The sequence below is a fragment of the Nicotiana attenuata genome, unplaced genomic scaffold (genome assembly GCF_001879085.1).
Source record: "Nicotiana attenuata strain UT unplaced genomic scaffold, NIATTr2, whole genome shotgun sequence".
In the NCBI taxonomy this organism is placed as follows: domain Eukaryota; kingdom Viridiplantae; phylum Streptophyta; class Magnoliopsida; order Solanales; family Solanaceae; genus Nicotiana; species Nicotiana attenuata.
This window is the reverse complement of record NW_017672650.1, coordinates 31351-54765: the sequence shown is the minus strand read 5'-3', so window position 1 is coordinate 54765 and position 23415 is coordinate 31351. Positions and strand designations below refer to the sequence as shown.

At 39.5% G+C, this 23415-nt stretch overlaps 2 protein-coding genes across 2 annotated transcripts; one reads left to right on the top strand and one right to left on the bottom strand.

Moving 5' to 3' along the window:
- Positions 1 to 2384: 2384 nt before the first annotated feature.
- LOC109213968 (uncharacterized mitochondrial protein AtMg00810-like) lies at positions 2385 to 2891 on the bottom strand. Its single transcript, XM_019377817.1, has one exon. The coding sequence runs from the start codon at positions 2889 to 2891 to the stop codon at positions 2385 to 2387; it is 507 nt and encodes a 168-aa protein (XP_019233362.1).
- A 12728-nt stretch (positions 2892 to 15619) lies between these two features.
- Positions 15620 to 16576, top strand: LOC109213970. Its single transcript, XM_019377819.1, has one exon. It carries the CDS (start codon positions 15634 to 15636, stop codon positions 16372 to 16374), a length of 741 nt encoding a protein of 246 aa, XP_019233364.1. The 5' UTR covers positions 15620 to 15633; the 3' UTR covers positions 16375 to 16576.
- The last annotated feature ends 6839 nt before the right edge of the window (positions 16577 to 23415 follow it).

The window sequence follows — 23415 nt, the reverse complement described above, 5'->3', positions numbered from 1 at the left end:
ACTGGAGTTCTTACTGGATGTTCATAATTTAATTACCGATTCGATCTTATTATTTCCACTGAGGTTTTTATGTTATGAGAAGTACATGATTTTAGATGCTCGTCACTGCACTTAGCCTTTATTTATGATTGTTACTTACTGAGTTGGCGTACTCACGTTACTCCCTGCACCTTGTGTGCAGATCCAGGTGCCAGAGCATCCGAGTGAGAGCTGTTTCTTTCTTTCAGAGCATTTCCGGAGTTAGCATGGTAGTTGCATGGCGTCCGCAGCCCTGCCTTTCTCCTTCCTATCTTTTAGTATTTGTTTTATCAAACTCATCTTGTATTGAGTAGACATTATCAGATTGTATTTTAGTGGCTCATGAGTAGTGACACCAGGATCGGGCAGCGTTTAATGTTTTTTGCATATTTTCCGCTTGTTTTGAGATGTTTAAACAAAAGATTTGTGATAATATCTGACTAGTAAATGAATTAAGAAAAAGATCCTTTTATGTTGTAAATGTCGAATAGACTGGCCTAGTATTGCGATAGGCGCCATCACGATCGGGGTGGTTTGGGGTCGTGACATCATCTCAAAAAATTCACTACTCCCTCCGTTTCATATTAAATGAGGTACTTTCATTTTTAGTCTGTTCCAAAATAAATGACACATTTCTAAATTTGGAAATAATTCAACTTTATACTCCTCATTTTACCCATTTTACCCTTAATGAGAAGCTTTTATAACCACACAAAAGTCATGGCCCCACAAAGCTTTACCCCTTAAGCTTTTAAGACCACAAATTTCAAAAGTCTTTCTTTTTTTCCTTAAACTCCGTGCCGAGTCAAACTACCTCATTTAATTTGAAACGGAGGGAGTATTTTTTACCACAACACAAATTATCCTTGATGGTCCAACCTTGTCAATTGAGGCGGACCTACGTTGTAGGTTGAGGCGTCACGAGACCCCATTAGCCTCGGCAAAAACTCTGTATTTACATGTTATATATATATGTACATATATATGGGACCCCTTAAATATTTTATTTGTGCCCCCAAGCACAAAAAGGCTGACAGGAGAAGTGGGTTGTTGTGGGGACTTAGAGTCCCTCCTTTGATGGAAAAGGTGGGTTTGGAACCCTCTTCAACTTTTTCTCCTCCCTTTTATTTTAGTTCTTTGAATGAATACAACGTAATTTATACTTAATAGCAAATTGCTTTACTTCTTACTTTTATCTTCTTCCTTTTGAATTCAGTTATAGTTTAGTACTAATACATAATAATCAACTTAATTAATCTTATTCTAATTCAAATTCCTCCATTAAAATTAAAAGCTTCAATTTGCAAATTATCGCTCCACAAATAGTAAAATACAAATCCTTCTGCAACAACCTTTTTCAACAATCACTTTGACTCTGACTTGGCAATGAGAACTAAGAGTTTGAGACTCTTCTTCAGTTTTTTGACTATTAGCATACCCTTAATCTTGATTTATTTAGTAAGTTTTTGATAATTTAAAGTTTGAACGCTCTTTGATCACTGACCTTTTTTTTATTAAAAAACAAAAAATGTTAAAGTGTGAAACATGCTTAATCAAATATCCTCCCTTCACATAGTACCCATTTTGCGCAAAGAACTCTCTCTCTCTCTGGTGTTTTCTTTTTCTTTAAAACTTCTTTTGGTTTGTGAAAACTAGTGATAGAGTTTATGAGAAGAAGCTGCTTGCTTCACTGATTTTATTAATAAACAAGACTCTATATATACAATGTTGCGGAGGCTTATCAAACGTGATCAAATAGACTGTGTAATAAAGAAGAGAGTCCTATACAAACTATACAGTAGAAGGAGTCCTATTCTAAGTCTTCCAATACTCTCCCTCAAGGTGGAGCATGTGGATTATACATGCCCAGCTTGCCTAGTAGACAATGGAATTCTTGAGCCCCCAAAGACTTAGTGAAAAAATCTGCTAACTGATGCTGGAGATATGGCAGGTAACTAAATCTTCAGAGACTATGCGTTCTCGTACAAAAAGTGACTTTGATGTGTTTTGTTCGTTCGTGAAAAACTCGATTAGCTGCTATGTGTAAGGCAGCTTGATTGTCACAAAAAAATCTGGTAGGAAACACTTGTGGTACATGTAGGAATTGCAGCAAAGCTCTTAACCATATAATTTCACTTGTCGCATGTGCCATCGACCTGTACGCCGCTTCAGCTGATGAGCGCGACACTTTAGTCTGTTTCTTTGATTTTCAAGCAATAGGTGCAGCTCCCTCGCATAATGAAATACCCAAAAATGGAGCGACATGTCATTGGACAGCTTGCCCAGTCAGAGTCACAGTACGCCATTAGTTGCAAGGTGTTACTGGTTGGGAATAGAATTCCTTGGCATGGGTTAGACTTCAAATATCATAACATTCTGATCGCATGTATCCAGTGATCCTGCTTGGGACTTTGCATAAACTGGCTCAAAATGTGGACAGCATATGTTATGTCTGGCCTCGTAATTATGAGGTACAACAAGCGTCCAACCAACCTTCTGTACTGTGAGGGGTCCGTGAGAGGTTCGTCGGCTTCTTCAGAGAGACGATGTCTCTGTTCCATTAGAGTAGAACTGGGTTTTGCATTCGTCAAGCCAACTTCCTTAAGTATATCCAGCACATATTTTCGTTGATTTAGGAATAGACCTTTTGGTGATCTAGAAACTTCAATACCCAAGAAGTATTTAAGTTTGCCCAAGTCCTTGATATGGAAACAGTTATGCAAGTATTCCTTGAACAATTTGCATTGACCGTCATCATTGCCAGTCAATATTATGTCGTCCACATACACCAATACAGTCAATATGATATCTCCTTTTGCATATACAAAAAGGGAATGCTCCACTAGACAAAAAGGGAATGCTCCACTAGACATCTCTGAAAGCCATAACTTTCCAAGGCACTTGACAACTTAGCAAACCAATTTCGCGAAGCCTGGCGTAATCCGTACAAGGATTTCTTCAGTTTGCACACTAAGTTTAGGGAATCCACTTTATATCCTGCTGGTGGGAGCATGTACACTTCCTCGTCTAAGTCTCCATGTAGGAATGTGTTATGCACATCCAGTTGACTAATGAACTAGCTTTTAGCCACTGCAATTGCAAGTAAGCAGCGTACTGTATCCATTTTTGCTACAGGTGCAAAAGACTCGTTGTAATCTTCTCCTTCTACCTGAGTGAATCCTTTTGCAACTAGCCTCGCTTTGTAGCGTTCAATTTTTCCATCTGCTTGATATTTAATCTTGAATACCCATTTGCTACCTACAGCTTTCTTGCCTGGAGGGAGTGTTTTAAGATCCCATGTGTTGTTGCTTTCAAGAGCTGAGATCTCTTTTGCCATCGCCTCCCTCCAACGCTGGTCTTTTATTGCCTGAAGATATGTTTTGGGCTCATCATGTCCAGTGATGGCTGCTTGAAAGGCATAGAGAGAGGAAGAAAAATTGCCATAGGATAAGTATTTTGATAAGGGATAGTCATTACCTGAAGAGGCTGTTTGGTGAGCATCCACCTTTGAGGCTTGTTTAGAAGTAGCATGGCACACATAATCTTTGAGATATTCAGGTTGTTGCTTGGTTTGAGTCGGCCTTGTGTTAGCTGCTTCAACATCAGATTGATCCAGATTGTTACCTTGCTCTAGTGTATTTGGTTCTTCAATCACTCGATCATCTTCAGCTTGGTTAACATGCTGCTCATTTCCTTCATTTATTATTCTTTCTTCATACTTTCTCGTGTCTTCCCTCCATTGAATAAGACATCAGTATGCTTGAAAGCTTTTGTTACTTCTCTAGGCTCACTGATTGTCAATTGTTGAGTGACATAAAGAAATATTTTCTCTTCAAACACCACATCTCGTGAAACAAAGGAAGTCCTTTGCGCGACATCATACACTTTCCAACCCTTTTGTCCTTGAGGATACCCTATGAAGATGCATCTTAAGGCCCTTTCCCCAAACTTGTCTTTTTGCCCATGACTTGGTCTAGCATAACATAGACATCCTAGAGTTCTCAAATGATTGTACCCGGGTGTTCTATTGAAGAGTAATTCATATGGTGTTTTACCCTCATTTGCCTTCGTAGGAGTTCTATTGATTAGATGTGCTACTGTAAGCACACAATCTCCCCAAAAGTATAGTGGCAGATTTGCTTGAATTCGCAATGCTCTTTCTACAATTAAAATATGTCGATGTTTTCTCTCAACTCTCCCATTTTGTTGGGGTGTTCCTACACAGGACGTTTCACTAATTATTCCCTTTTCTCTATAGAATGCCTTCAAGGATGTTCCTACAAACTCCATGCCATTGTCGCTTCTGACTTTTTGCACTCTTAGGCCGAATTGGTTTTCAACCATCGCACAAAATCTCTTTATCAAATTACATGTTTCACTCTTTTCTTTAAGAAGATAAACCCATACCCCTCGACTATAATCATCGACAATTGTGAGAAAATAATGTGCTCCCAGCAAAGAAGGAGTTTTATATCTCCCCCATATGTCACAATGAATCAAAGCAAATGGTCTGGTCTCTTTATTATTACTATCATCAAATGGTGTCCTTGTATGTTTTGCTCTATAACAAACATCACAAGACAAACTAGAGTTTTTGCTAAACTCAACATTAACTAAACTAAATAATTTAACCATGCTTGCATATGAAGGATGTCCTAATCTTGCATGCCAAAGACCTTCGTCTTCGCTTCGAACAGCAGCTAGACTCCAACTTGGTGCTATGCCTTCTAAACAGTAAACCCCATCAGTGATTTTACCCAGTCCAATCTGCCTCTTCAGTGAATGTTCCTGCATTATACAACCAACAGAATCAAATAATATTGAGCAAGCATTGTCCCTTGTTAATTAATGGATTGATATTAAATTACAAGTAAAAGCAGGAATGTATAGGACATGGCTAAGGGTCAAGGTGTTTGATATCTTTGCACTTCCTGCCTCTAGTGCTTTCAGCCTTCCCCCGTCAGGCATTATGATTTTTATTGGCTTATGTAACACATAGATATTCTTGAGAATTGATTTATGTGGAGTTATGTGATGAGATGCTCCACTATCAATTACCCAACATCTTTGTTGCATCTTACCACTCATTTGGGTTGTTACTTGGTCTTCTTGTTGTTTCTCCTTGAACAAGTTGAAGAGATGGTTGACTTATTCCATCGTCAAACCCAATTGACCTGTTGTTTGTTCTTGAACAGCAGCGACATGGGATGCACGTCCAGCAGCTCCCCCTGAATTTGGACGCCCATTGTAGTTGCCTTTTACTGTAGATCTCCTCGTGTTCCAGTTGGGAGGGTAACCAGCAATCTCAAAGCACTGGCTCTTCTCATGGCCAACCTTCTGGCAGTGAGTGCATCTGAGACGCGTTTCCTTCATTGCCCCTTTTCCAGATTGCATAATCATGTTCCCGGTAATATGAAAGGCTGACCCTTCTTGTTTTGCTTCTCTTTTTGCAACCCAATATTTCGTTGTCCTTCCTCCCTGACCACCATAGCATATGATTTCCTTAGATTTACTATGGGTTGAGCATTCAATATCTGAGATTTCACGCCATCATAGAGTCCTGAATCAAGACCTATAAGGAATTGATAAACCCTCTCTTCCTCTTGCCTCCGTTGATGCTCTTGTCTGGCCACACAATTACATTCGGGTAAAGGGTCAAGATCGTTTAATTCATCCCATAACGCCTTTAATTTTGTGTAGTATGTCAACACAGTTTGTCCATCTTGGACGAGAAGACTGATGTCACGACCCTAACATCGTGATGGCACCTCTCATGAAGACAAGGCCAGCCAGTTCAACCCAACTCATATTTTAAAACAGTTAAACAACACATAATAGTTTAAAACATAATTTACTAACACTGAGTAGCGGAAATAACGATAAAAATGCGGAAAAATCCAACCCGACACAACCCTAACCGGGGTGTCACAAGTCACGAGCATCTATGAATCCATAATACAGTCTGCTAAGTCATAAGCTACTACATTTGTTCGAAAAGAACAGGAAAGATAGAGAGATAGAGACACGGGCTGCGGACGTCAACAGCTACCTCGTAATCTCCGAAGAAGCCCGCTTGAAACTGGAGGAAATCAACACTCCGGAGCGGAACCTGATACGCCTGAATCTGCACACAGGGTGCAGGGAGTAAAGTGAGTACTCCAACTCAGTGAGTAATAAATGTAAATAATAACTAAAAGTAAGAAATCACGAAAGGCACAAAGCATTCTATGATGAAGCAGTAAAATCATTTAAAAGCAGTAAAACCAGTGGAAATCCAGTAAAATCCTCTTTCAACAAGTAAACAGATTTATGACAGATAATTAAGGTACGGTAAATAAATAAAAGCTCGCCCCTCGGGCACAGTATCACCACATCCGCCCCTCGGGCAACAACTCAGAACAATAACAGCCCCTCGGGCAATATCTCAGAACAACAACAGCCCCTCGGGCAACATCTCAAAACAATAACAGCCCCTCGGGCTCAATCTCACATCACACTGGGTACCCGCGCTCACTGGTGTGTGCAGACTCCGGGAGGGGCCCCTTACGGCCCAAGCGCAATAACAAGACATCTCGTGGCATCATAAACAGGCTCTCGGCCTCATATCAATATCAGTGTTTCACCGCTGCGGCGTGCAGCCCGATCCCAAAAATATCCTCACAACACAGGCCCTCGGCCTTATTCAGTCAAAAATCACATAAGCCTCTCGGGCAACAGTAAAACAGTATCTCTCAGCCCAAAACATCATTTAAATATTATTTGAGTATTAAAACAGAGTAAACGTGGCTGAGTTTTGAAAACAGTGGAAATAACATGGTTCAGTTCAAGTATAAAGTCAATACAGTGAGGAAACATCAACAACAATCCCCGAAGGGTTCAAATAATTGGCACGGAGCCCAAGTATGGCATTCGGCCCAAATAATGATGATAGCAAATTGATTTCAATCAAATACGTAGTAAAATCATCAATCGGGATGGACTAAGTCACAATCCCCAACGGTGCTCTACCCCACGCTCGCTGTCCGGCGTGCAAGTCACCTCAACATAGCACTACGATGTGCAATCCGAGGTTTCAAACCCTCAGAACATCATTTACAAGCATTACTCACCTCGAACCGGCTAAATCCCTAGCTCGCGACGCCTTTGCCCTTCGAATTGGCCTCCTCGTGCGTCGAATCTATCCAAAATCAGAACGAATACATCACAATATGATAAGGGAACAAAGCCCAAGCGAAAACAATCGAAAAAATATCAAAAATCCCGAAATTAGCAAAACCCGAGCCCCGGGCCCACTTCTCGAAACTCAGAAATTTTTACATCAACAGGTTTCTTATCACCCCACGAGTTCATACATATCAAAAACACAAGAATCGGAGTCCAATTGACCCCTCAAATCCTCAATTTAAGCCCTCTTAAACTCAAGCCCTAAACCTCCGTTTTTAGTCCTTAAATTCCTTAAATTTCAGTCCCAATCCATGAAATATTACCATAGAAGTGTGCTTTAGGTCCAAAACCCTTACCTTATCGAAGTTCTCTTGAAATCTCCCTTCAAATTCGACCAAAAGCTCTCAGTCCGAAGTTAAAATGGTGAAACCCTTCAAAAATAGCGAAGAAAGGATTTATATACAGTCTGCCCAGGGGTTTTCGCATCTGCGACCCCTCCACCGCTTCTGCGGTACCGCATTTGCGGTCACAAGTCCACTTCTGCGGATCTCACTTAAAATCCAAAAGTCGCTTCTGCGACAGCCCTTCCGCATCTGCGGCTTCGCAGATGCGGCCTCCTCGACCGCTTCTGCGGAAACTGCCCCTCAAACTAACCCTCGCATATGCGGTCTCCTCTCTCGCACGTGCGGAACCGCACGTGCGGTTCCCAAGCCGCAGGTGCGAAAACACCAGAAGCAGCAAATTTTTGTGAAATTTCATAAGTCCAAATTCTTCCCGTTAGCCATCCGAAATCACCCCGAGGCCCCCGGGACCTCAACCAAAAGTACCAACACATCCTAAAACCTTATTCAAACTTGTTCCAATCATCAAAACACCCCAAACAACACCAAATCCATCAATTCACATTGAATTCAAGCCTAAGCTTTCCAAAAACTTCCGAAACACGCTTTTGATCAAAAACGCAACCAAACTACGTCTGAATTACCTGAAATTTTGCACACACATCCCAAATCACATAATGAAGCTACAGCAGCTCTCGGAATTCCATCATGACCCTCGGATCAAAATCTCACCTATCAACCGAAAATCGCCAAAATACTAACTTCGCCAATTCAAGCCTAATTCTACACCGGACCTCCAAAACCACTTCCGATCACACTCCTAAGTCACAAATTACCTACCGAAGCTCAACGAACCATCGAAATTCACATCCGAGCCCTCTAACTCATAAGTCAACATCCGGTTGACTTTTCCAACTTAAGCCTTCTTAAAAGAGACTGTCTCATTTCTTACCAAATTTACTCCGAACACAAACCAATCAACTTGACCACATAAAAACATGGATAACGAAGCATAAAGAAGCAGAGATGGGGGAAACGGAGCGGTAACTCATGAGACAACTGGTCGGGTCATCACAACTGATGTCCCTTCTAATCCGGTAAATCCTTAGAGCCTTGCCTTGAGCAAAACACTCCTCCGAATCTATCCAAACTTCCCTTGCAGTCTCGGCGTAGGCTATGCTGCTATGCAAAGTTTTGTCAATAGAATTGAATATCCTTGATATAATCATGGAATTACATGTTTCCCACAAGTTTGCTTCTGGTTTTTCATCGCTAGGCTTTTCAATTACGCCATTCACGAAACCCAACTTGTTCTTGGATCTCAAAGCGTTCTTCATGGCTCTCGACCATGTCGCATAGTTTGTCCCATCAAGCAGACATGAAGTGAGCAGCATCCTGGGGTTGTCCGAGGCATGAAGATGGAATGGAGAATTGTAGTCCTCCAATTTGACGTCTTGCGCCTTTGTGCCCATTGCTGATTTCAATTGATTTCTTCCGTCGGATTGTTCGCCGAGTTGGCTCTGATACCAAGTGAAAACTAGTGATAGAGTTTATGAGAAGAAGTTGCTTGCTTCACTGATTTTATTAATAAATAAGACTGTATATATACAGTGCTGCGGAGGCTTATCAAACGTGATCTAATAGACTACGTAATAAAGAAGAGAGTCCTATACAAACAATACAATGGAAGGAGTCCTATTCTAAGTCTTCCAATAGTTTATACTTAGATGATAAGTCATCATAATCATTAAGTTTTAAAAGAGTTGCACGCCAAATTTTTATCGCTGGTGATTAGCGTACAGTGGTGCCCCCGTCGTGCTCAAATCCTGGGTCCGCATCTGCTTGTCAAATATTCTCAATATGCTATACTTTGTCCCCGTCTCCTCTTTTTCTTGGTAAACCCGACCCGAACCAACATGTACTCCTACCCATCCAAAATAATGTTGGAGAGAACTACATTACAGCCAAGATCTTGTTATTAATAATGAAAATAACAATAATAATGATGAGGAAGACTTTCATCTCTTTAACAACTATGTCATGAGGAAGCTCAAAAGGAGTTGGATTTAAGAGGGGAGGAGAATTAGTTGTTCTGACTGTAACTATTATTTTCAACGTAATTGGAGATATGTTTTAGGGCTAAATTATGATTTCATAATACATCGGGATGAGTTAAATTAAACTATATTGAATATGTAAGTAGTTATATATACTGAACGCAATAGTCAGAGGCGAGTCTTGAATTTGAATTTGATGATTTTTACGTACGTTCTTACTATGGAATCCTTCACTTTTAAGATTATGGATTCTTAATAAATATATAGATTTCTTTTAAAATTTAGTAATTTTCACCTATTATCTATATTTAGGTATAGAAAACATTTTGTATGGTTGAGTTGTCACTTATAAACTACATCAGCCACTCATTATAGTATCCATATAAGTTTTTATCATCTCATGAATGCTAGAAATGCACCGAGGCGGTGTCGGACGTGTTGGGCTCAACCAGCCCAAAGATATTCTTAATATAATGTGATATGTGTAGAAATAGCGTGGGGTAGCTACTTTTTAATGTAGTATTTAGTTTTTATCCAGCATTTTTAATGCTGAGCAAAAATAGCCACAACTTTATTAAAATTAATACGAAAAGACAGTTTTATCCTTTCTTTATGAGTGTTTTGTAAATATTAACAACAGAAGGTGAAAATACATTTACACAGCACTCATGAAGTTAAGGACACCATGTCCTTAATATTTACACAACACTCATGAAGTTAAGGACTGTAACGACCCGGCCGGTCATTTCATGAGTTACATCCCCGTTTTCCCTATTTCTGCTTCCTTATGTGTTGTTCAACTGTATTTCATCGTATCCTGTTGGTTGTTTTGTGTTCGGAGTGGCCTTAGAGTGGAATGAGACACTTAGTCTCTTATTTAGAAGCTTAAGTTGGAAAAGTCAATCGGATGTTGACTTATGTGTAAAAGATCTCAGATGTGAATTCTGATGGTTCAGATAGCTTCGTTAGGTGATTTTGGACTTAGGAGCGTGTTCAGAATGTAATTTAGAGGTCCGTGGTAGATTTAGGCTTGAATTGGCGAAATTAGAAATTTGGCGTTTTTCGGTCGGTAGTGGAAATATTGATATCGGGGTTGGAATGGAATTCCGAAAATTGGAGTAGGTCCGTTATATCATTTGTGACATGTGTGCAAAATTTCAGGTCATTCGGGTGAGGTTTGATAGGTTTCGGCATCGTTAGCAGAATTCGAAAGTTTGGAAATCCTTAGGTTTGAATCCGAGGGTGATTTGGTATTTTGATGTTGTTTTGAGTGTTCTGAAGGTTTGAATAAGTTTGAACGATGATATGTGACTTGTTGGCATATTTGGTTGAGGTCCCGAGGGCCTCGGGATGATTTCGGGAGGTTGACGGATCAAGGATGGGATTTGAGGAAGTGCTGAAGATTGCCTTCAGCTGTCAGAACCGCACCTGCGGAGTGCGGACCACAGGTGCGAGGCCCGCAGAAGCGCATAAGAAGTCGCAAATGCGGCCACCATAGGTGAGAAGGGCAGGAGCCGCAGGTGCGCGCATGGGACCGCACCTACGTGATCGCAGATGCGGGGTTTCGACCGCAAAAGCGATTTTCGAGGTTTAAGTGAAAAACTGCACCTGCAATGTATATTCCGCAGGTGCGGTGTCGCAGAAGCGACTTATGGACCGTAGATGCGGAAGTTCTGGACAGAAAGTATATAAGATATCCTTCGCGAATTTCAGTTTACTTTTCACCATTTTTGGACGGCATTGGAGCTTTTGAGGGCGATTTTGAGGAGGAATTCAAGGGTTTATCAGCAAGGTGAGTGGCTTGAGCCCTAATACTTGTATATGTGATGATTTCCCTTTGTTTAATCATGGAATTTGTGGAAAAATTAGGGATGAAATTGGGGAGTTAGTGCTTGAAATTGGAGAGTTTAATTTGAGGATTTGAGGGGTCATTCGACGTCGGATTTTGATGGTTTTGGTATGTATAGACTCGTGAGTGAAAGGAGTTTCTAGTTTTGTAATTTTTATCGGATTCTGAGATGTGGGCCCGGGGGCCGGGTTTGAGTTCAATTCGGGATTTTTGATCTAATTTGATAATTTTCGTGCGGAATTCATTCGTTTAGCGTATATTGATGATAATATACTGATTTTGGTTAGATTCAGAGCATTTGGAGGCCGAGTCGAGAGGCAAGGGCATCACGGGTTAGAGTTTTGTCCGGTTTGAGGTAAGTAATGATTGTAAATCTTGTCCTGAGGGTATGAAACCCGGATTTCATATCGTTGCACTATTTTGAGGTGACGCGCATGCTAGATAACGAGAGTGAGGGCGTGCACCGTTGGGGATTGTAACTTGGTCCGTCCTGTAGCAACTATTAAGTTGCGTATTTGACTGAAAACTATTTGATACTTATGTGCTTTGGAAAGTATTACTATGTTTTGGGCTGAATGCAATATTTGGGCCTCGTGCCAAGCTGTTTGAACCCTTAGGGGCTTTTTACTACTATTCCTCACTGTTTTGAGCTAATATCTGTACTCAGTCATGCTATATTTTTACTGATTTCCTAACTCAGTCTTATTTACTCCGTTTTGATGCATAAAATGATATTTGGGGCTGAGCACCCTGTTTTACTGTTAGCCCGAGTGACTTGAGAGGTTTCTGACTGAGTGAGGTCGAGGGCCCGTGTTGTGAGGATATTGTGGGATCGGGCTGTGCGCCGCAACATGTTGTTACTAATTTGTGATCTTGAGAGGCCGATGGCCTAATTTATTATACCACGAGATGGCTTGTTATAGCGCTTGGGATGTAGGAGCCCTTTCGGAGTCTGTACACCCCCAGTGAGCGCAGGTACCCTGAGTGAGTGATATGATGTTGCCCGAGGGGCTGTTCTTGATTAATATTGTGCCCAAAGGGCTGATTACGAGCGATTTTGAGATTGCCCGCGGGGATAATTCTGAGAGATATTATACCCGAGGGGCGGTTTATGATACATATTTTGCCCGAGGGGCTCTTTATGATTTTCATCACTTTTACTCTAAACTTCATCGAACCTCTGCTGAAACTGTTGAAAAAATATCTTCAAATGATTTTATTGAAATTGGATTTTTACGAGATGATTTGATTTATATACTGTTTTGAAAGCGTACCGTACTTACTGTGATTTTATGACGTGGATTTATGTGTTTCTTACTGCTCAGTCTTTATTTACTTTTATTAATTGCTGAGTTGGCATACTCACATTACTCCTTGCACATGCAGATCCAGGAGTTGCGGGTCGTGATAGCGAGCGCTGATCTTTCATCCGTCGCGGATATTCGGAGTCGGCAAGGTAGCTGCATGGCGATCGCAATCTTTCTCTTCCCCCTCTTATCTCCCTTAGACTATATTAGTGTTTTCCAGACTGTGATAGTCTTAGTTGTATTCAAACAGTCCTTAGTAGATGCTCATGACTTGTGACACCCCGATGTCGGGCCTTTGTTCTTTCCGCACTTGTTATTTAGACTTATGCTGTGAAATTTTGTTAATTAATAGCTTAAAACATCTTATTTATGAAATATCGATTTGTTTTGGGATTGTGTCGGCTGGCCTAGTTTCATGATAGGCGCCATCACGACCGGGTTGATTTTGGGTCGTGACAAGGACACCATATCCTTAATATTTACACTGCACACATGAAGTTAAGGATACCATGTCCTTAACTTTTACACTGCACATATGAAGTTAAGGACATGATGTTCTAAAGTTTAACAGCAGAAGGTGCAAATACAGGACACTTTGTCCTTAGTATTTACACAGCACTCATGAAGTTAAGGACGCCATGTCCTTAATATTTACACAACACTCATGAAGTTAAGGACGTCATGTCCTTAACATTTATACTGCACATATGAAGTTAAGGACAGGATGTCCTACAATTTAAAACAGAAGGTGCTAATTCAGGAATCTTTGGCCTTAATATTTATACAGCACTCATGAAGTTAAGGACACTATGTCTAGCACAGGGGTATTTTCGTCCGGGCGGGTAAAAATTTATTAAAGCAATGGCTAAAGAGTAAATACATTTTAAACAATGACTTAAGAATACATACAGCTCTAATTAGTGGCTAATGGTGCACTTCCCCCGTGATATGTCCGCTTTGGGTCAAGCCCGCACGGTTTTCTCCAAAAGGCCTCACACCGTTAAGAGATTCCTACACCTTATATGCAGATTCCCAATCTTTTCAGCTACCCATGTAAGACTTTGTTCGCACACACAACGTGACAGATTCAACCTAAACCCACAATGACTTAACATGCCAACCCCGCCCTGCATTTATTATTGACCAGAATGGCGACTACCCTGGTATTCTCTCCTCCAAAATCAAATCCCTCTCTGTTCGGCGCCGGCTGAAAGCGAAGCTACAAAACAAATAAATATTAAAAAGAAAAGTTTCTACCATCATATGCCGACAATTATTCTTGGCATATGCTACCTGTGACTGCGACATTTTTTCTTTTTTTTTTTCCTTGACTTGTGACTTAATCAATAATTATCTCACAACACTTATCTTCATATCCTGATATTAGATCATTTGTGTAAAACATGCCATGTGAATCATATGTCCAATGTATGTGGCCCTTTCATCATCTTTATAATCAAATTACACAATCAATTAAGTACATATAAAGAAAAATACAAGAACACTAAATTGCCAATATTTGATAGTTCATTAGCTTCTTTATCGTTAATCAAGAGATTAAAGAACAAATCTCAACCATTGAAGATACACATGAACACGTGACACTAATCTAAAAATTAAAATAACATGGAAAAGTAATCTATTAATATCTACATGAGATAAATCTCACACATTTTTATAGGAACTTTGGAAAATGAAAAGGAGCCGAATTCCTATATTTTGTGCACATACAAAGAAATTTGTCGAATTTAGACTGCTTTGATATGCGTTTAATTATGGAGTAATGTGAAACATGCACAAAAGCGAGCTTTCAGTTTTTGTTGGTTTTATTAGAGTATATATGGCCTAAAGCCCTAAACCATATTGGAAAAAATCTTCTTCTTCGTTGTTTCTTTCTTTTTGAGAGATTTGAGAATACTGATTCACATTACGGAGGCGAAACTAGAATTTTGAGTTCTGCATTTTATAAAAGATAGCTTATCAGGTTTTGAATAAATTGTTTGTATATATTAAGTGGATTTTTAAATATAAATATAATATGTGCGTTAAAACAGTCGAATCTTTAATAAGATTTATAGCTCCGTCAACGCATATGTATAATTCTTTCACAAAAATAGTTGTAGGACATAGGCAATAGGATGTAATATGTTGGGAAAGTACATGAATTTCCTGAGAAAATACACGTTAATTTCCTAATCTTATCCAAATCAACTGATGATACTATCACATAAATATCCAAAAATCTTTCCCAACTTACATGTCAAATCCATTGTACGTACATCTCCATGTTTAAAATTGATTATTTCTTGTCACCACCAACCAATAAATAACAAAAATTTGTACTTATCAATTCCTAAACATTTTGTTTGTTACTTTTGACAACTTAACAACTAGAGCAAAGAGGTGATAGTTAACAGCGACATATGTAAATGAAACTATATTTCACAACCAGTCAAATTCTTAAAAGTTTTCTTTTTTTGGTTTCCCACCAAGTATCCGATATTCGCATTGAAATCCGATTAAATTAGAATTCGCGCCGGAAAGTCTTAAGTCGAGATTAAAGTGCTCCCTTTACAAAAGTTGACGTGCAAATCCTATATTAAGCACCGAGATATTAATAATTCCCATAAACTAGATTATTATGAAAATAAGAATGAGCCCAATCAGACTGCATGATCTATTTTAACCCTATATATTTTTCAGCATACATAAATATTAATGTTAGGTCATGATTGAGAGTTGACTTGATTTTCCAACTAACACAACAATAATTGGAAGAACTAATGGTGCTTAGCACATAAAAAATTATTTCGACTCTTCTAGAGGAAAAACGTGGGCCTATTTTTATAATAAACCACTTATAAGATTCGAAAAATCATTCATCAGATTCCAATAACATGCTCAATAATTTACTTGTATATATACCATACCATAACTCCCAAGATTTGCTTGGAAAAAAGATAAGTCTGTTTTCTAGTGCACATTATAATTATATGGCGGCTGAAGAAGAAATCCTCAAGCTCTTTCATACTTGTTGGTTTGAACGAGAAATACTCAGATTTTCAGCTAATGTAACAGCCAAAGATCAAGTTCAAGAAAATACTCATGAAATTCAAGAATCAGTAAATCTCTTGAAGGGAAGATCACAAAGTGATTACTGTTTAAGCTTGGATAATACAAGTTTTAGTCCACTTGGGAATTCTCCAACTTCTGTGATTATCACACATAATAGAATTCAAGAACCAATAAAAGTAAGTGACAAGAAGAGGAGAAGGATTAAAAGGGGAGTTAAGGAAATTATTCGAATTCGGAGAAGCTCATCGGATCTTGAACTTGAAGAATTAAAAGGGTTTATGGATTTAGGATTTGAGTTTAGTGAAGAAGATAAAAATTCAAGATTGGTTAGAATTGTTCCTGGATTGGAAAAATGGGGAAAGAGGGCAGAGGAAATTGTAGAAAATAGTGAAAAGAGGGATGTAAATTCAAGGCCTTATCTTTCAGAATCATGGGAGATTCTTGAAAAAAGAAAGATGACTAAGAAATTGTTGAAGTGGAGAGTTCCTGCTATGAACAATGAGGTAAATATGAAAGATAATCTCAGAGTTTGGGCTCAAACTGTTGCATCAACTTTCAGATAAAACAGAATATTTGTACTTTCTCTCCTATGTTTGTTCCTTTTCTACTTCTTTCTTCCTTTTCATTTGTACTTCTAAGAAGTCTCGGTGCGGTAAAAATTACTGCGTGTAGTTAGAAGATTATAGGTTCTAGTCGTGAAAATAACGCCTGCAAAAATGTAAGATAAAACTGTTTATGATAGACCCAATATTGTGCGACTCTTCATTGCACCCTCTCACAGTAGGAATTTAGTGCCCTTTTTTAGTTTCTAATTTTCTTCACATTTTCCGGCCTAATTGGGCTTGTTGCAACTGTAAATATAACGACAACCACATATCTAATATATTCCCACATGTGAGGTGCAACTATATACATGGAGATGATAAAATCACGTATTACCTCTAGAGACAAACCTATGTTATACTGAGATGTGTCACCGACGCCCGTAAAGTTCGACAAAAATTCTATGTATACATGTATATGTCGTTAGAAAAGAGTGATACATTTAGTAGTGGATACCCTATATACAAAACATATATACTTTGGTTAAATCCAAAAGTATATCTGCGGCCTTCAAATCCTTGTTCCGCTTGACTGCCTCACTCTTTTTTCTAGTGTTCCTGATGTTTTAAACGTTAATGCCACACAAGGAGGGGGGGGGGGGGGTTGATTTGTGTGGTACCCAATTTTTGCTTAACTATTCTATAGAAGAACCAGGTTCTTCTAGGTGTTCCAACTACTACTGTTTGCGGAATAATAAATACTGAAAGTAAAGAACACAGAGATTTTTACGTGGAAAACACCTGGCTCAAAAGGTGAAAAAACCACGACCTACTACTCAATAGGATTTTCCCATACTTCCACTAAAATCACTGAGCCAAAACAACATTTACAAAACTCTTTGTAAACCTAAGGATTAACTCTAATCTCGTTGTAGCACACAGCCTCAACTGTTGCGACAACTTCAAGTTAGCTATAACTTGAACACTCTAAGTACCTAATACAATTGCTTCTATGAAAGCTGAAAGGTACAATTTTAAACCACCTACTACAATTGAACTAGAATAAAAGAAAGACACAATGGAACTGATTCTTCTATCTCGTTCAAGTAGCTTCAAGAGTGCACACTCAAATCTCGCATAAATTGCTTGCAAAATCGCCTTGCTCTTTTGCTCTCAATTTAGTTTAACTTCTGCGTTTGTGCAATACCTGTAAAAGAGAACAATCACTGTTATTTAATAGGTTAGTAATCAGAGTTTGATTGGGACTCAATTGCTGCTCTTCTATCGCAGAAAAGTTCACGATGATATCAAACTCTAACACTATCTTTATCCTGGATTATGTTCTCTTCATATAAGGAGACTTTTCTCTCCTTATCTAATATGCAACCTTTTCGATCAGATCAGGAGATATTGCTGCTTTATCAGTAGGACTTATCTCCTTTATGTGCCTCTCACATGTATAGGTTGATCATGACTGTGCTTCACAAGATGGACCTGGTCCATGACTGAGTTCATTTGTCATTCTTCAAAACTTCACCTGTTCTTGGGCCAACAAATTCCCCCTTTTTGATGATGACAAACTCTGTGCTTTTTACTGATTTGGAACCTGTATGAACTCAGCTTAACCATCAACACTAAACTTAGAAAATTCACTTATCATCAAGGACCAGGTTAATTAGGTTATAAACATCACTTATTTCAGAATGTGTAAAGCACAATATCTCTTCCCCTTTTGGCATCATCGAAAAGTTGCATACACAATGTGAATCCCAGATTTTAAGAAGTACTCATGGCCATTGGGGCAACTACAAGTGCAATCATGGTGCAATCATCAGTAATCAAACAAACATATTTAAACTATCAAGGACAGATTAATCATTGAACAAGAGAAAATAGCAGTTGTCATTAATAGAGATATGTTGCCACCTACGATCCACAAAAAGAAAGAAAAACATTCCAACCATGAGCAAAAAAAAAATAGAAAGATAGAAAAATCCCTAATCTGGGTCACTGGGGGTACTGAACAAGTTCAGGAGACAGGATCTAGAAGTCCTAAGGCTTGGAGGAACTAGAGGGTTGGGATTGGGTTTGGAGAAGATTCAACATGTTCTGAAGAATTCCATCATTCTTCTCCTTTTCTTTGGCAAGCTAGATCTGAGACCATCCCTCTTAGCTTCCACTTCAACCACACGTGCCTTGAGCCTAGCTATTTCATCATCCTTGGTTGCACATTCCTGAACCAGACTTCTAACTTTGCTGTTGATAGGTGCCTTCTGGGATGAACCAGGTTCATTTGGGATGGCATTGACTGGATAGTCACACGCAAGCAGAGTATTGATGCCAAAGTGTTCCTTGCTTGAGGCCATTTCCCATTTCTTCATAGGCACATTCAATCTGTCCAGAACTGTGGTTAGAATAAAGCCATAAGGAGTAGCATGAGCCTTGGAGCCATTTATGACCCTGTCTAGCAGCTTGATAATGAAAACAGGCCAATTGATTTGCTTTCCTCTCTCCAGGCACTCCATAAGGACCAGATCCATGTAGTTGGCAGTGTGACTTCTCTCCTGTCTAGGCAATAAGCACTTGTTGACAAATTCAAACACAACCTTGTGCTTAGGCCTCATTTCACTCTTCTGCACAGCCCGGGCTTCATTCACTTCTTCTGAATCACAAAACCTCCTGGTGATTTCAAGGGCAGTAGGGAGGGAGTCCAAGCAAGGCCACCTTTGCCTTGTGTAGTCATCAAACCCTTCAGAGGGTATGTCAAGAATATCTCCCAGTTTTTGTGCATCAAAGTGCACTTGGACTCCTTTCACCAGGCTTCTAACTATGCCATCCTTAACCACAGCATTTGCCATAAATTCAATCAACTCATTCCTGGCAAGCCTACCATCCATCTGAAGGACCATGTTCTTCCACCCCTGAGCTGCTAAAGCATCCACCAGCCTAATCATTCCTGGTTGCACCAGGTCTTTCAACAGTCTTCCCTTCAAAATTTTCCTTCTGCCAAACATGGCAAACTTGTCCTGTTCCTTCTCAGAATCATGTTCTTCTTCTTCTCCACTCCAGTCTTCATCATCAGAAATACTTGATTGTTTGTTTTTCACTGCAGATCTTAACCTCTTGACTAGTGAAGGTTCAACAGCCTCAGACACAGAGGAAGACTTCTTGGAGGAAGTCTTGGGCTTTTTAGGCTTGGGTGTAGGAACCTCCACTATTGTACCCCTTTCTTGATGGACCAGTTCCATCTCCTCTTCCTCAACAGCCTCTGAGGATTCTGCAATATTTCCCTTTCCCTTATCCATTTTCTTTTTCTTGTTTTCTTCTAAGGCTTTTTGTAGATCAGTTTCACTCTGTTTTACCCTGCTTCTTGTGGCTCTACCCCTAGGCACTGAAGAGGCAGTAGGTGTTACGGATGAAGCTTTTCTTTTCTTGGAAGGCTTGGGAACATTTGGGGTTTTTGTTGTGGGAGTTCTGCGTTTCTTTGGGTCATAGCTTTCCCCAACCTTTTTCAGTAGATCAGCCTTCAGTAGATGAAACAGGTTCATCTCTCTGTTTGCTCAGATGAACCAACCCCTCAGCAGCTTCCCCAGAACCACTTCCCCCTGACTTCAGGCCACTCGCTTCTACCCTTTCATGTTCAACCCCACAAATTGCAGGTACTACACTATACCCAGTTCCCCTCTCTTCACCACATGCACCCTCTCTCTCTTTTCTTTTTCTAACTTCTTTTTACCTCCACTCCTACGTATCTCAGGCAACTCAACATCCCTAATGGGTCCAACCAGAACAAACCTAGTCTCTAAATTTTCAATTACAGGTGAACTTACCTTGGAAGGTGATTCTTGAGTCTTTTCAGAGCCAGAAGACCCATGTCCTTCCCCCTGAGTAGCAGATTGATAGGATTCAGACTCAGAGCTGGAGTCAAATTTTTGAGCTTTGCTTGCTTTCACTTGGCTTGCTTTCAACCTTTCATTTAAAGCCTTCCTCAGAGCACCAGATGCCACAGTCTTTCTAGCAAGCATTTTTACCCTTCGTAGTCTAGGTTTTGGAGATTCACTGGGTGGAGTGGTTGAGGATGAATTTGAGGGAGATGGTGGTGGAGGAGTTCCAGGATTTTCTTGTGAGTTAGACATGATCGTTGATTCTTTGAGAAAATTTGGGAATTTTGGAGAAGAGGGTAAGTGAAGATGACAACGAATTTTTGACGGTTTAGATTATGATGAAGACTGGAGAATTGATATGTATCTAAAGGGGCTTACACATTTAATAAGTAACGGCAGCCTTTTGCAGTGGTCAAATAGGAGTCTAATCAACGTGAAATTCCAGATTTTGAATAATCTATTTGGCTTCCCTAGATATTAGGCAAAAATTACGGTTTAGAGTTCTAGATGGACGGAACTGGTTCAATGCTAATGGATAGAATTTTCTAGGAATTTGACAAGTATAGGACTTCTGCTCATGATTGAATTATTAATCTTTCTAATTGTGCAGAGTATAGAAAACATACCTGAGCTTTCATATGAACCCATACTGATGAACCGGGTTCTTCATTTAGAACTCTCTTGAACATGCCTCAAATGCCATAATAGAGAAAATTTTGTAAGAGATCAGTGGGTCATATGAACACATGTCACAGGAGTATACTAATTAAAGTATGAAGCTGAGTAAGAATTAATCTAGATATTTACACATGTTTAGAATTCCTAGCCAAAAAAATAATTTTTTTTTCATTGTGCATTCTGAGCTGGACCTATTAGGTGATCTTAATCATCCCTAATTCCAACCTGTTCCTCTCAAAAATTTCTCTACTCAGTGCTTTAGTGAAGATGTCAGCAATTTGTTTATCAGTAGCAATTCTATGGAGATCAATCCTTTCTCATAGTTATCTCTCAAGAAGTGGTGTCTAACATCTATGTGCTTAGTCCTCTTATGATGAACAAGGTTCTTTGTCATACTTATAGCACTAGTGTTATCACAGAATATAGGAATGCAACCAACTTCAATGCCAAAATCTTACCAGCTGTTGTTTGATCCATAGTAGTTAAGCACAACAAGATGCAACAGCAACATATTCAGCCTCATCAGTGGATAAGGCCACTGAATTTTGCTTTTTAGTGGCCCATGATACAAGACATGAACCAAGAAAGTGAGCCATACCTGAGGTGCTTTTCTTATCCACAAGGAAACCTGCATAATCAGCATCAGCATATCCTACTAGATTTAAATTACTACCTTTAGGATACAAAAGACACAGATCAGTGGTGCCTTTCAAATATCTTAGTATCCTTTTAACAGCAGTCAAGTGATACTCTTTTGTATTAGCCTGAAAGCGAGCACAAAGCCCTACACTGAAAACAATGTCAGGTCTGCTGGCAGTAAGATACAAGAGTGAACCAATCATTCCCCTATACAACTTTTGATCAACTGATGAACCAGGTTCATCAATGTCTAATTTAGTGGCAGTTGCAATGGGTGTGTCTATTTCTTTTGATTCTTCCATTTTAAACTTTTTGATAAGCTCTTTTGCATACTTCTGCTGATGGATCATGGTTCAATTTGGACTTTGTTTGATCTGTAAGCCTAAGAAGAAGTTAAGCTCACCCATCATACTCATTTCAAACTCACTCCCCATTAGTTTTGCAAAATCCTTACTTAGCTTATCAGTGGTGTCCCCAAAGATTATGTCATCAACATATATTTGTACCACAAGGAGATCCTTACCTTTTTCCCTTAGGAATAAGGTACTGTCAATTTTACCTCTTTTGTAGCCATGTTCAAGAAGAAATTTGGACAGTCGTTCATACCATGCTCTTGGAGCCTGCTTGAGTCCATAGAGAGCCTTGTCTAATTTGTACACATGCTCAGGACATTCCTTGCTCTCAAACCCTAGAGGTTGTTTCACAAACACTTCTTCTTTCAGGTAGCCATTCAGGAAGGCACTTTTGACATCCATCTGATGAAGAGTGAATTCCATGTGTGCTGCAAAGGCTATGAGGAGTCTTATTGCCTCTAGTCTTGCAACTGGAGCAAAAGTCTCATCATAATCTATACCCTCCTCTTGGCTGTAACCTTGGACCACCAGTCTTGCCTTGTTTCTTGTAACTGTTCCATCTTCATCAAGTTTGTTTCTGAAGACCCATTTTGTACCAATAACTAATATGTCCTCGGGTCTTGGAACTAGATGCCAAACTTGACTTCTTTCGAACTAATTGAGTTCAGCTTGCATTGCATTCACCCAATATGCATCCTGCAAAGCCTCAACAACATTTTTAGGTTCAATAATAGATAGGAAAGCATCAAAAGCACACAGATTCTTTAATTGTGATCTAGTTTTGACTCCAGATGTTGGATCAGTGATTATGTTCTCAATAGGATGAGAACATTGATACTTGTGAGGTTTCACAACCATCTGGTTTCTGCTAGATGTTTCTCCCATGTTCTATTGCTGAGGAATAGGATCATGAACAGATTCTTTTAGAGGATTAGTTTCAATTCCTTTTTGATCAGTTCCCCCTGTCAGGTTGCCTTGGATGGAAGAACCTGTTCCATCACATGTTCCTACTTTTGGTGCCACTTTAACTTGTGCTGATACTTCAGTTAAGTCCTTTACCAGTCCAATGGCTTCATCTTCATGTTCCTGTCTCTCAGAAAGAATGTTAGTTTCATCAAACACAACATGCACACTTTCTTCTACACACAAAGTTCTTTTATTGAACACTTTATATGCTTTGCTATGTGAAGAATATCCCAAGAATACTTCCTCGTCACTTCTGGGATCAAACTTACCTAGGGAGTTTTTTCCATTATTGTGCACAAAGCACTTGCATCCAAATGCCCTAAGATGGGATATATTTGGTTTTCTCCCTTTAAGTAACTCATAGGGAGTCTTCTCTACAAGAGGTCTAGTCATGCATCTATTTATAATGTAACATGCAGTGTTTACAGCCTCTGCCCAGAAGCTGTGGGGCAGTTTACTAGAAAGAAGCATAGTCCTAGCCATGTCTTCAAGAGTCCTGTTCTTTCTTTCAACTACTCCATTTTGTTGAGGAGTCCTAGGGA